At 41.4% G+C, this 13,277-nt stretch overlaps 2 protein-coding genes across 2 annotated transcripts; one reads left to right on the top strand and one right to left on the bottom strand.

Moving 5' to 3' along the window:
- Window positions 1-624: 624 nt before the first annotated feature.
- On the bottom strand, window positions 625-4,189 carry LOC115755727 (iron-sulfur assembly protein IscA-like 1, mitochondrial). Its single transcript, XM_030695241.2, has 3 exons — window positions 3,884-4,189; window positions 1,591-1,708; window positions 625-1,074 (listed from the first exon to the last, which is right to left on the bottom strand). Exons 1-3 carry the CDS (start codon window positions 4,080-4,082, stop codon window positions 969-971), a joined length of 423 nt encoding a protein of 140 aa, XP_030551101.1. The 5' UTR covers window positions 4,083-4,189; the 3' UTR covers window positions 625-968.
- Window positions 4,190-4,713: 524 nt separating this feature from the next.
- On the top strand, window positions 4,714-12,446 carry LOC115755741 (pentatricopeptide repeat-containing protein At4g02750). The gene is made up of 5 exons (XM_048284338.1): window positions 4,714-6,595; window positions 7,989-8,075; window positions 8,330-8,415; window positions 9,247-10,842; window positions 11,584-12,446. The coding sequence occupies exons 1-5, from the start codon at window positions 5,095-5,097 to the stop codon at window positions 12,388-12,390; spliced, it is 4,077 nt and encodes a 1,358-aa protein (XP_048140295.1). The 5' UTR covers window positions 4,714-5,094; the 3' UTR covers window positions 12,391-12,446.
- The last annotated feature ends 831 nt before the right edge of the window (window positions 12,447-13,277 follow it).

Genomic DNA, 13,277 nt, shown 5'->3' on the forward strand with positions numbered 1-13,277 from the left:
GATTGAGACACGGCCTCGATCCTACGGGAGGCAATGGTGAGAAATTTTCCACGATGGGCAAAACCTGGCAGAGAAATACTGTCCAAGTAGCATTTCCTTATGATAGAAATTTCCATCTTCCCATCACTACCTAAACATGGTAGTAAGTCAAGGATTTGTCCAATCGTCCAAACAAAAGATACATCTGCCAATCACTTGTGGCTGGTTCACATGATAAGGGGCAAAACTATCTGGCCATCTCTTCAGTTGCACTTGTGATTTAGACTTTAAACTCTAGTTTCTTCAAGTTATTGGCATCTACCTACCAATTACGAATTGCATTGCCGTTATTACGCATGGAAGCAATTCCGCTCTCCATTTTGTGCCAGACGGGAAAGCGGAATTAAGACTTCACAAGCAACGCCAATCGTCAAAGCCTGCTATGACAACAAATCTGCGTACTCCTGATTCGGACGAACTGAGTGCTTGTGTGAATCTACGATGTTCTGAATCCCATAGCTTATAATGCGAAAACAACCTGCTTGAATTAGAACACATCTCACTGATCCGTGAAAATGGACCCATGTTCAGGATACCCTACAAGCCAAGTATTGAGGGAAAACCAGACGTAGGAAGGACAAAATTACAAGCTCATGCTAATTACATTAAGAAAACAAAAACACAAATGAGAATATATGGAACTGACCACATAGCAACAACTCTGCCTGTTATTTACGCTGTGGGAAATACACATCTCTTCATGAAGCCAAATATACACAGAAGTTGCCCCAAGACAAAAGATCTTCAAACAAACAAAAGATTTAGCAACCCTCCCCAAGAAAAAAAGGGAGAAAAGAGGAAGCGATGCTATTTATTTCAGTCAGGATCTAACAAACAGTAGTTAGCTGAACATTTTCTGTTGATAGGGACAATAGGTTTTCTCCATGTACTAGTATATGCTTTGGTCATGACGCTCATCTGCGACATCCTCAACTGCCTCCTCGTTTAGCTGCCTCCGAACTACTTGTTGTCATGAAGGACTCTCCACAACCGCATTGCCCTTTAGAATTTGGATTGATGAAGATAAATTCAGACCTGCAGAGAAGCTAGTCAACACTGGGAGGCGAAATACAGGAGTATAAAATCACAAATGATCATTACAGACTGAAATGACCAAAATTTTCTCTCAAAAACTAAACAATCATATCATCAGTCAACCTAGGGACTAAAGTTTGCCCAAGAAAAAAAAACCAGGGACTAAAGCCCTGCAATTAAGGGCATCTTGCAAGCCCTCTATAACTTAATCGACTACACATACAGTTAGACTTTTGCACAAGTATCTGGACACACATCGACTAATACTTTTTCAATGTTTCTTTTCCGTCTAACATTTAAATTAATGTTAGGAATAGAACCTAGAAACAACTTCAACAGACATAGTTGCTGCTAAAGCAATTCCTTTTCGCCGGATAACATTGAATCTAGACTGGAATATAAGTGGTGAATAACAGTGAGTTGAATAAATTTTGGATGCTCAACTCATATATGGACTATGGAGAAAAAATAATACTTGCACATGATAGGGGAATAGATGAGATGCACAGCAGTTACCTGAGCTTGTCATCTACAAAGTCCATCTTGGTTCCAACAACATGCATCAGAGCCTTCGGTTCAACCAAAATCTTTATGCCCTTGTCTTCAACCAACTCGTCGAACTTGCCTTTTGTATCTGAAAATTAGTAAATAAATTTCCTCCAGCAGATGAGTAATCAATACATCACAAAAGGGAAGACAACAAGAGCATCAATCCCTAGCTTGAAACTCACAAGGTATGGTTTATCTACATATTCCTTGTTGTGGGGTCCTGGTACATGGATAGCAATCTGCACTTATTTTTCCTATTAATGTTTGTTCCGTCTCATTACACTTCCTTAATTAAGATGATTAAGAACTTCAGAGGACAATTCTCTGACAGCCCTCTCTTCGTATGAGGCAGTAAGTTTTCAAACCTCTCAGATGTGAACATAGGCATGTGCTAATGGCCAGAAATGACTTGCCTAATAGACGTGACTCAAAAAAGATAAATTAGTTAAAGAATCTAGCCCCTGCTTTTACATGCTATCACAAAACAGGAGCATAACAAAAATACATAGATGCAGATGCCTTCAATCTGGAAAAAATTGTAGATTTGGACTCTTGTATCATAACCACACAATCAACACGAAGCAAAAGTTACACCGAGACATTCTGATTCTTGAGAATATCCTGCGATTCCCTACAGCGTAAAGGTTTCGTTTTCCACACTGAGCAACATTAATTAAGCCTTTCCAGCTTTTGACCCAGAAATTAAGACTGGTCACTGAATTTACCAAAAATCATCACAAATCAAAGCCAACCCCAACTTAAGACCCAGCAAACCGAAAACAACATTAACTGTTTAAATTACTAACCAAAGAATTGACCTTTAGTATTTTCTTCAAACTGGACAGACCATTTTTGTTTCCTTTCCTCATATTTTTTTACATAGCCAAAACCCTTCATCTCACACCTAAAATCTCAAGGATTTACTTCTGGAACAGCAGTATAAGAAATTTGGAAAAGTGAGTAGGAATGCAGTTGCTCCCAGAGGAATCAATTTTACCACAAAAACCCCCACAAAGTGATGTACTCAAGTCCAAGCAAGAACGAAAACCAGGCAAAAATATCACAAAAGAGCAGTCACGAAGCCCACCCGCAGGTGTCAAATCGAATGGTAGAACAGACGGACATTCATATCAGCAATTTGACATTTTATAGAACAATCAAGTAAGTTTCGACCACTTCAAATGAGGTCAAGTGATTTCTCTATGAACTAGCAATCTACCAAGTAAAATATCTTAGCAGCACGCCTATTACCAAAAAATAGAAAGAAATAAGATGCAAATGCGGAAGTTGGATTCAGTTCATCGTCTCACGAAATCCTAATGCACTTTGTTTATCTCTTTTTTATGAGCTAGTAATCCGAGGAAATTTAGCACTCTAATGATGATTTTCCCATGAGAACTTTGTCATCATGTGACAAGGTATTACAGAACAATGTAAACAACCAACAATAATAGTCATAATTAATTGCAGGATACGTCATTTCAAATTTTCATAGACTTCACTTGAAAACTATGAAATTACTGCTACTCTGATTGATGGGTAGATACCTCATCAGTGTCATCAACTGACTTCTATTAAAACCAACTACGTGATGCAGATACACATTAGAAGCATGCTTTGGAGGATGCTAGTTGTTGGATCAGTATGCAAACATCATCAGTTTTACCATGTAATTTAGCAAATTGAAACTTCATGCCATTTAACATATCCAATTTCACGCTACCTGACTGACCCACTCAACATACAGTCGTGCCTCAATTCGCACGATACTCCCAACAGGTAAATATGGTATCTTATGGTGATTTCAAAAAATTAACTCGATCTCGAAACAGGGGCATCTAATGACAGCATCTACGATTATTCAACCGCAGACCCTGCACAAGCATTCTTTCTGATTCATTGAACCGTTCTAACCCATTCCTAAAATTTGTTCTGCCCGTCTCTTTATGCTACAGGTAAACAAGATCATAGGAATCAACAACCCCAGAATTGGCTGGGCATCTTCTTTCATACAATTTGATAGAACACAGCATCCACGAAAATTGAAACCTCTTAAAGTCATCCCCGAAATGCATTACTCAATCCACGAAAAAAAAATTAGAGCAAAAGAATTGCAGTACAAGCAGCCACAAAACTCGTCCTTCGTCGAAACCCAACCTTATCCAGATTTCAACATAAGCAGATCAAAATCGGTAGAAACAATCCAAAAAAAAAAGAAGAACACACAACTTCGGGAAGTAGGAAATTGTTGAAAGGTTACCTGCGTAATTGAGGGTATAGGACAAGCCGTTGCAGCCGCGAGCCTTGACGCCGAGCCGGAGGAAAGGGCGCTGGCGCTGCTGCAGGAGGTGGCGGACCCTGGAGGCGGCGGCGTCCGTCAGGGTGAGGACCTGGCGGCGCGCGGCGGAGCCGACCCTCTCCGCAGCCGCGGCCAGCTTCGAGGCCGAAGGAGCTGTCATTTCCCTGATGCTCGCTCGCTGATGAGAATTTGAGGCAGAGACGACGTACCGTACGACGAGAAACTCGACCGTCTGAATTAACTTCGGGACCGGGGAAAATGTATTCCAGAAGGTGATCAAATCGCACACGAGAACGATCACGTGATTGCCACGTGCTACTCTCCTCCTCTTCTCTTTTTTTCCCTTTTTTTGTGAAATCCTGTTTATGTTGAGCATGAAGGGTGGCAACCTTTTTTTTTTTTTTTTTTGCTTTATGGGTTCCAAATTAGGAGACTAATTCACATGCGATCAATATTTCGCAAAAGCAGAATATTTTTCTTATTAGATTTATCTACTATAAAAAATAATTTTAAATTCCATTCATTTCGTAAAAAAATAATAATATTAATCTTTATATTAGATTGATAATAATCGATCATCTAAAAATATTTTCATTTTCGATAAAAATTTATATTTAAAATTTTTTGGGATCATTTTTCGTTTATTCATGCAAATAATCAAGAGATTTTTGCGATCATCTTTCTTTCATTTATGTAAATAATATTTCGACAAAAAAAATGTAAATAATGTAGTCAATTATTTTCTAAGAAATCAATTTTTGAATAATTTATTTAGGGAGAAACCAAGGGTGATTAGTAAGTAAATCACTCGTTCGCCAGGCAAGGATGTCCGATGATTGTTGCGCGCTCTCGAGGACTGGGAAGCTGCTTGTGTACATCGAGAAGTCGCAGGTTACTCAAAACAACTGATGAATGTCAGTTCGATCCTGCTGCTACCGCTTTGACTGTAATGGCAATCGATCGGAGCGCAGTTCCAAATTGCAATGAGGCGGCGCTGGTTTGCTCAGAACGAGGAGGACAGATCGACTTGTGATGTGATGTCTTGAGACATCAGTTTTCTCTAGCTGCTCTCCAGCTCGCCGATATACTCTCAAATCTGCTCGTATGCTGTTTGGATTGGGAACCCATGTCCCACCAGTTCGATTCTCTTCAGAACTTTGATTGGTCGAGTCATGCGTGGGCGTTGCTGGTACAGACATTTCTGCTCTCATCGACAAGTTCGAGCGAGCAGAAGCAGAGAGCCCGAGTCGTGTTCCTCGAAGGGAACTTCGCCGCCCCGAAAGAACGAGTGGAAGCGACGTCCAACAACTGTAGCAGAAGACGCGGATGTGAGAAAATGGAACATGACTATCACTGCCCACATGCGTGACGGCCAGTGCGAGTCGGCTCTTCTCATCTTTAACTCGATGCCCCATCGGAGTGTCATCTCGTACAATGCGATGATAGCAGGGTACTGGCAGAATGGCGAGTTCGGTCGCGCTATAGAGATGTTCGAAAAAATGCCGGAGAGGGATCTGGTTTCTTGGAATTCTATGATTAGTGGGTACATGAGGAATGGAGATGTTTCTGCTGCTATTGCGTTGTTTCGTCAAATGCCTGCGAGGGATGTTGCTTCTTGGAATGCACTGTTGTCGGGTTACGCGCGAAATGGACTAGTGGATGAGGCGAGAGAGGTCTTTGACGAGATGCCTTGCAAGAATAATATATCTTGGAACTCGTTGCTTACTGCATTTGTAGAGAACGGTAGGATGGATGAAGCACGTAAGCTTTTTGAGTTTAAGACGGATTGGGAGGTAATTCCTTCGAATTATCTGATGGCTGGGTATGTCAAGAGGAGGATGTTGGTTGATGCAAGACAGCTTTTTGATCGGATGCCTTTCAAAGATGACGTTTCCTGGAACACTATGATCGCAGGTTATGCACAGAATGATGACTTGTCAGAAGCAAGAAGATTGTTTGAGGCCTCACCAGCTCGTGATGTATTTGCATGGACAGCTTTGATGTCTGGATATGTGCAAAAGGGGATGATGGATGAAGCAACACGTATTTTTGATGTGATGCCAGAAAAGAATAGTGTCTCTTGGAATGCAATGATTGGGGGTTATGTGCAATCAAAGGAAATAGACAAAGCGAGACAGTTATTTGAGGTGATGCCTTGTCGAGACATCACTTCTTGGAATACAATGATCGCCGGCTTTGCTCAGGCTGGTGACATCTCCAAAGCTAGATGCATGTTTGATCAGATGCCTCTGCGTGATTGCATCTCTTGGGCTGCCATTATTTCGGGGTATGCTCAAACTGGGCATTTTGAAGAGGCTTTGCAGCTGCTTCTAGACATGAACAGATACGGAGAATGGCCAAACAGATCGGCTTTGACTTGTTCTTTTAGCTCATGTGCTGAAATTGGAGCCTTGAAATTGGGACAGCAATTGCATGGATACCTGATAAAAGCAGGATATGAATCTGGATGTTTTGTGGCGAATGCACTTCTGGCAATGTACTGTAAGTGTGGAAATATTGAAGATGCTTACGATGTATTTCATGGTATAGCAGACAAGGATTCTGTCTCGTTGAATACCATGCTTGCTGGTTATGCAAGGCACGGACTTTTAAAGGAGGCTTTGATTATTTTTGAGTCAATGAAGGCAGTGGTTATCAAACCAAATGCTGTCCCACCATAAATGATGCCTTCTTCATTTGAGTTTATAGCTTCATCCTTTATGTCTTCAGATTAAAATGGGTATTACAGTCAATGTTGAATGAACGAGGCTGTTTCTCAAAGTAAACAAGTTAAAGCGAGTTGGTTGACACTACTAGGATTCAAGCTCTTCGGGATACCTAGAATACTTGATGGGGAGCATATAGGGTTGGCTTCTGTTGTGGGCCATATATTGCATATCTAGTTTTGGTTCTTACTTTGTTATCACTTGAACCAGAGCTGTTAAAACACTTAAAACTAGAAAAGAACGACAGATCATCCCCTCGACTCCTGCCATGTTGAATGAGGAGCTGACACGCGCATGATGTCCCTATGCTTGGTCCTCTCAAAAGGATCCTGTTCTTATAGAGGCTACATGGCCTATGAGAGCATATTTCTTGATTTCCTGAAAGATGAATAAATAAGAGGACATTAAGAAAGGGAGGATGTCTTGAAAGGAGGGGAAGATGAGCCATGAGGTAGCAGTCGATATGAACAAGATTTATTCCCTCCATTCAGAAATTTTGGAGTAATTTTGAATCCTTGACTGTTGTATGTCATGGCCAACCTTTTTGATAAGGTACGTGTATCCTATCACACAAGAGACTTCAAGATTTCTTACTTGCTGAATCTCCTATGGTTCATGACTTGGACAATAAAAAGACAGATTGAGGAGAACAGTCTCTGCGGTCTCATTAGCTTAGACTCTTCTGCTGAGGATACAGCGTGAGCTTCCCGTAATCATACTTGTATGTTTGTAAGCAAGCAGGGCGGTTACAGCGACTGTTTATTGCTGTCTTAATCTGGCTGTGGCCTCTATTCACGACCATTCATCAGCATAACTGAGAGTTGGCCCCCCAACCACCCAGAACAGTGCACATGGCTCTTCAGAAGGTGAGGTTCTTGGTAAGGTAACGTTCAATCTTTTACCCATTTTTTTATGAAGACATAAGATAATACGGGCGTATTGATTTCCAGAGTGCAGTATTCTCTTGCCTTTTTTTCTTTCACAATGAGCTCTAGTCGATCAAGGAGTGAATGGAAGTGATTCAGGTCTCTCTTAGGTAACGATTTCTGCAATGTAGACCTAAAGCTAGCTGAAATCAGTTTTGCTTCCAGATAAGACTTCTGGTTTATGAATCTCTCGGTCGGAATGGTGTGGAAGACGACGTTGGGATCTGTTTTAAAATATTTCGCTTCTTATTTTGGGGGAAGTGACGAAAAGTTAGAACTGGATGCAAATTAATGCGGATTTTTGTGGTATCACTGCACACTTCATTGTCTCTGCGAATGTAAATGATGCAACTGCTTACCTCTGTCGACGAACCTGCATTAGGATCTAATATTGTCAACACTGATCTATGACAGGTGGAGGAGGGTATGCACGTCTGCTGTTAATGGTTCATCTGGTTAAGAAAGCTTTATGTTTCGGTGCTACTTGGGGAGAAACATTTGGTATAATCCTTAGTCTTTACAAATCCCGCGACTGACGAGGTCGACCATCTATCTGAATAAGGAAAATGATTTGTCTTCCGACTCTAAAGAGTATCGGAAATGGTTCTGAGTGTGACCCATGTATCAGGAGTGCCATTCAGTGGTATTTGGAAGGAGTTCGACTTGATTGGTCGGAGGACGAATGTTGCTATTTGAATAATCTCAATCTGGCAATACAACATTTGTATGGGTGGGCTTATCTTATGTTTGTTCAGATTGTTTGACTTGCGCTGAGATGCCAATCCACTGCTGCTATGCCGTCTCTACTTTCTCACCGTGCTCTTTTAGGCTGCGTGTTATGGTAACGTTTCTGTTCCCATAATAACTTTTAGAACAGAAACATTTTTTTCTGTTTCTGTTTCTAGCAATGATTTTTGGGAACAGAAACGCGTTTAGTAATTGCAAAAAAAAAAAAATTCCGGAAAAAAAATAGAACAAAAACGCGTTTGGTAACTGCATAAAGTTTCTATTTTCGGAACAAAAAAAAAGCTTTTGGTAATTACAACTACCCTATCATGGGAGAGGGTTGCGACATTAATTAGGTGGAAGTACTTGTACTACCAATCGAATTATTAACATGTAATTAGCTCAATTAACTCTCTTTAGCGGGATTTCACTATTCAGCTGCAACGTTCGAAAGGGGAATTTTGCTTTGATCGAGTTTTACCCCCCAAAAAAAAATATTTTTAGGCTTTGAACATGTTCAGATATCTTTAATTTTGAGCTATTTATTTTGTTTTTCCTTTTCAAGTAGTTGTTTGGAATTTGATTCTTATTGAACATCAAGCATCTTATCTTCCACAATTTGTAAATGTTAACATGTGGCGGATTAGATTTTTCCACTTAATTGTTAAGGTTAAATTAGATGTACAATGTGATATTCCGGTGTCTCGTTACAACGTTGCGCAAAGCGAGGAAGTTGAAGTCACTCCAGAACTTATGCAGAATTCAGATACTTCGTTATAGTTGTGGCGATCCGACAACAGAGTTGAAAGGAACAACATGACGTCGACAACGATTTTTCATGGAACCCGACACATCATATCGGTCATCGCCACTTGTCGCCGCAATTTAGTCTGCGGAATACCAGGCGCTGTCATCCGAATCGACCCGTGATTGTTCGTGCACATGAGTACCCTCCGGTTCCATCTTCGTCCTCACTCTCATCCAAGTACTGAGAGCTCAAGGGATGCGCGGGAATTGCTGGCGCAGACAGTGTCACATCGAATGCTCCCTTCGCTCACGTCAGGCAAGTGCGAAGACGAGCTTAAAGCCATCTTGTTTGAAGCAAACACCACCGTCGTCGTCATATTCATCGCCGGAAAAGAGCAGACCAAAGCGAAGCCCGTGGGTCGTCTCGGAAGTCCCTGCCGTAATCAGATGGAACATGGCCATAACTTCCCATATGCGCAATGGGCAATGCGAGGCCGCTCTGAGGGTCTTCAACTCGATGCCCTGTCGGAGCACCGTCTCTTACAATGCCATGATCTCTGGTTACTTGCAGAATGACAAGTTCAATCTTGCCAGGCAAGTGTTCGATGGAATGCCCGAGACGGGGAGAGATTTGGTTTCGTGGAATCTGATGATCTCTGGGTATGTGAAGAATAGGGACCTTTTTGCTGCTCGGGCGCTGTTTGAGCGAATGCCCGTGAGGGATGTAGTCTCTTGGAATGCGATGTTGTCGGGTTATGCCCAGTATGGGTATGTTGATGAGGCACGGGAGATATTTAATGAGATGCCAACTAAGGATGTGGTGTCGTGGAATGGGTTGCTTGCGGCATACGTACAGAACGGAAGGCTAGAGGAGGCGCGGAGGTTGTTTGAATCGAAGATAGATTGGGAGGTGGTACCTTGGAATTGTTTGATGGCTGGGTATGTGAAGAAGAAGCGGTTTGTTGATGCAAGGGATCTTTTCGATAGGATGCCAGTTAGAGATGAAGTTTCGTGGAATACGATGATTACAGGTTATGCGCAGAATGGTGAGTTGTCTGAAGCAAGGAGACTGTTTGAGGAATCACCGACTAAGGATGTTTTTGCATGGACAGCAATGCTCTCTGGTTATGTGCAGAATGGATTGTTGGATGAAGCAAGAAGGATTTTCAATGAGATGCCAGAAAAGAATACAGTTTCTTGGAATGCAATGATTGCTGGTTATGTTCAATATAACAAAATAGACATGGCAAAGGAGTTATTCAAGGCAATGCCTTGTCGAAATATTGGCTCATGGAATACAATGATCACATGCTATGCTCAGAACGGCAATATTTCCCAAGCTAGAAGTTTGTTTGATGAGATGCCTCAGCGTGACTGCATCTCCTGGGCAGCCATTATTGCTGGCTATGCTCAAACTGGTCATAGTGAGGAGGCTTTACATCAGTTTGTAGATATGAACAGAGCCGGAGAAACATTAAATAGGTCGGCTTTTACATGTTCGTTGAGTGCATGTGCTGATATTGCTGCCTTGGAGTTGGGAAAGCAAATTCATAGCCGAATAGTTAAGGCAGGATATGTGTCTCGGTGGTTTGTGGGGAATGCACTTTTGTCAATGTATTGCAAGTGCGGAAGCATAGAAGAGGCTTATGATGCATTTAAAGATATAACAGACAAGGATATTGTCTCCTGGAATACTATGATTGCTGGTTACGCAAGACATGGATTTGGAAAAGAAGCTTTGGTGATTTTTGAGTCAATGCAGGCAGCAGGCATCAAACCGGACGATGTAACAATGGTAAATGTCTACTTGACCTTTTCTTTCAGCTTAGTTGAGTTGCTTTCTTGTATGAAAATGATCATGTGTTGCGAGTTATGGAAAGCTATTTGCCAATGCAGAGAGGAGGAAAAAAAAAGTTGCGAGTTCTGTAGTTAGCCTCTCCAGTGCTAGTGCTTATTGGAAGTTAGTCCCGATGAGATAATTATAATATATCAGTGCCCTTATGCTTTCATGATCCCAAATGATTTTTTTTTTTTGGGTCAAAATCCCAAATGAATTTGCTAGGTAAGTTTTATATCAAAGACGAAGTTTGGAGGCAAAAGAGAGAGCAAGCAAAAAGGATTCAAAATCAATGTTCTCCATAGTTAGTTTCACCTTCACGATGACGAATCTATATTCAGAGTGAGACTTGTTGAAAACGTGCCTTCAGTCGCAATGGTGAAGTTAAAAGTGAAGTTTCTTCTATTTTGCTACTATGGTTCTGCATTCACTGCGTAATCTTCCCTTATATTCACCTTCAAATCCATGATGAAGGTGGGTTTGACTATGAATTTGACTATGAACTCACACGTTCTTTCTTGAGTAAATTCACTGAAGATTTTCTGATGGTCAATTGGCACCTTCAAATGAGCTTTTACCTAGAGACTTTTACGTCTTCAGATTGTAAGCGTTGTAACTTTAAATTTGATGGTTTTCTAGTTTTATGTTACATTTGAAGCCCATAACTTCTCTACCTAATATCCTAGTGGTTTCTTTCAGGTTGGTGTGTTGTCTGCTTGTGCACATAATGGTTTAGTCGAGAGAGGGATGAAATACTTCCATACGATGTATGAGGATTACGGTATAACAGCAAATGACAAGCATTACACTTGCATGATTGATCTTCTTGGTCGATCTGGACAGCTGGTTGAGGCGGTTAAGTTGATGAAAAACATGCCTTTTGAGCCTGATGCTGCAACATGGGGTGCTCTACTAGGTGCAAGCAGGATTCATGGCAACACTGAACTAGGTGAGAAAGCCGCAGAGATGATTTTTGAGATGCAACCTGAGAATTCTGGCATGTACGTGCTCCTCTCAAACTTATATGCAGCATCTGGTAGATGGGCTGATGTGGGTAGAATGAGATTGACGATGAGAAACAAAGGCGTAAAGAAAGTACCTGGTTATAGTTGGATTGAAGTTCAGAACAAGATCCATACATTTTCTGTTGGTGACGCTTTCCACCCGGAAAAGGATAGAATATATGCCTTTCTAGAAGAGTTAGATTTGAAAATAAAGCTTGCAGGGTATGTTTCATCAACCAAGTTGGTTTTGCACGATGTGGAAGAAGAGGAGAAGGAGCAGATGCTAAAGTATCATAGCGAGAGGTTGGCTGTAGCATTTGGCATCTTGTCGGTTCCTGCTGGTAGACCAATCCGAGTGATCAAGAACTTGAGGGTTTGTGGGGACTGCCACAATGCAATAAAATGCATTTCGAAAATTGTAGACAGATTGATAATCTTAAGAGATAATCACCGTTTTCACCACTTTAGTGGGGGTTCATGTTCTTGTGGGGATTATTGGTGAGTATAAAGAGAAATCTGGTGGAAAGTTAAATATGCCATTAGACATTTTATAAGACGCAACAGATCTGCCTACACTTTTGGGAACTTTGTTGGCTGGAAAAGGGAAAAATAGAAGGACAGGCTATTTTTTCCGAGCAACACTGGGTCTAAGTTGCACTTGTAATTGATCTCTGTTTACGACCAAAAAATATATATATATATATATATATTTTTTTTTATCTCTGTTGGCTTTTTCAGCTGTTGATGGGAAGGAGGATATCCTTAAGTATATTGCGTGCTTCCATTCCTCGGGACTCGTCTTCGCAGCTTGGCCAACAGTTTTGAGAGCAAGTGAGAAGCCTTTGCGCTTCTTAATCATTTCAACATGCTCTGGGATATCATCTGCAGCTTCTATAGTTTCTCCACCTACATGCTGCTTAAACAGTTCGAGTGCCTTTTCTAGGGGCAAAGGCGCACCTTCTGTTTCTTGTTCGCTTTCATCTAAAAGCACACTTAGTCAGATCCGGTCGCGTGGATGAGCTTTGATTCGTTCTCCTACAGCAGAGGAATCCCTATATGCTTACAAGATCAAATCTAATCATATATCATCTAAAAAGAGCACGAACTTTCTCAGTTTGAGCAGCTCTCCGGTTCGAATCCGTTGTTCCCCATGCACCGCTGGCAATCTAAAACTTTTTCCATACAGCTTTCTGGATTTTCTCCGCCGTGGCACCTTCCTCGGACATGAAAGTCCAAACAATGGGATCATAGATGTGGTTGGACTGCAGGAACTGGTTATGGATCTTCATCGGCAGGGTGGACTTCCGACTCCACCCATGGATTGTATCCCAATCATTCTCGTGCTTCCGCTCTCATCTTCCACCCAACTCTAAACCACCTTGAACAGTA

Source organism: Rhodamnia argentea, chromosome 8, assembly GCF_020921035.1.
Source record: "Rhodamnia argentea isolate NSW1041297 chromosome 8, ASM2092103v1, whole genome shotgun sequence".
Lineage (NCBI taxonomy): Eukaryota > Viridiplantae > Streptophyta > Magnoliopsida > Myrtales > Myrtaceae > Rhodamnia > Rhodamnia argentea.

Excerpts from the sequence above, each read along its gene's own strand:
- LOC115755727 (XM_030695241.2), bottom strand. The coding sequence starts at position 4,082 with ATGACAGCTCCTTCGGCCTCGAAGCTGGCCGCGGCTGCGGAGAGGGTC. Across the intron at positions 1,709-3,883 it reads CTATACCCTCAATTACGCAG|ATACAAAAGGCAAGTTCGAC; the intron begins GTAACCTTTCAA and ends ACTAATTTTCAG. Across the intron at positions 1,075-1,590 it reads TTTGTAGATGACAAGCTCAG|GTCTGAATTTATCTTCATCA; the intron begins GTAACTGCTGTG and ends GCTTCTCTGCAG.
- LOC115755741 (XM_048284338.1), top strand. The coding sequence starts at position 5,095 with ATGCGTGGGCGTTGCTGGTACAGACATTTCTGCTCTCATCGACAAGTT. Across the intron at positions 8,076-8,329 it reads TACTTGGGGAGAAACATTTG|ATTGTTTGACTTGCGCTGAG; the intron begins GTATAATCCTTA and ends ATGTTTGTTCAG. Across the intron at positions 8,416-9,246 it reads CTTTTAGGCTGCGTGTTATG|GTACCCTCCGGTTCCATCTT; the intron begins GTAACGTTTCTG and ends TCGTGCACATGA.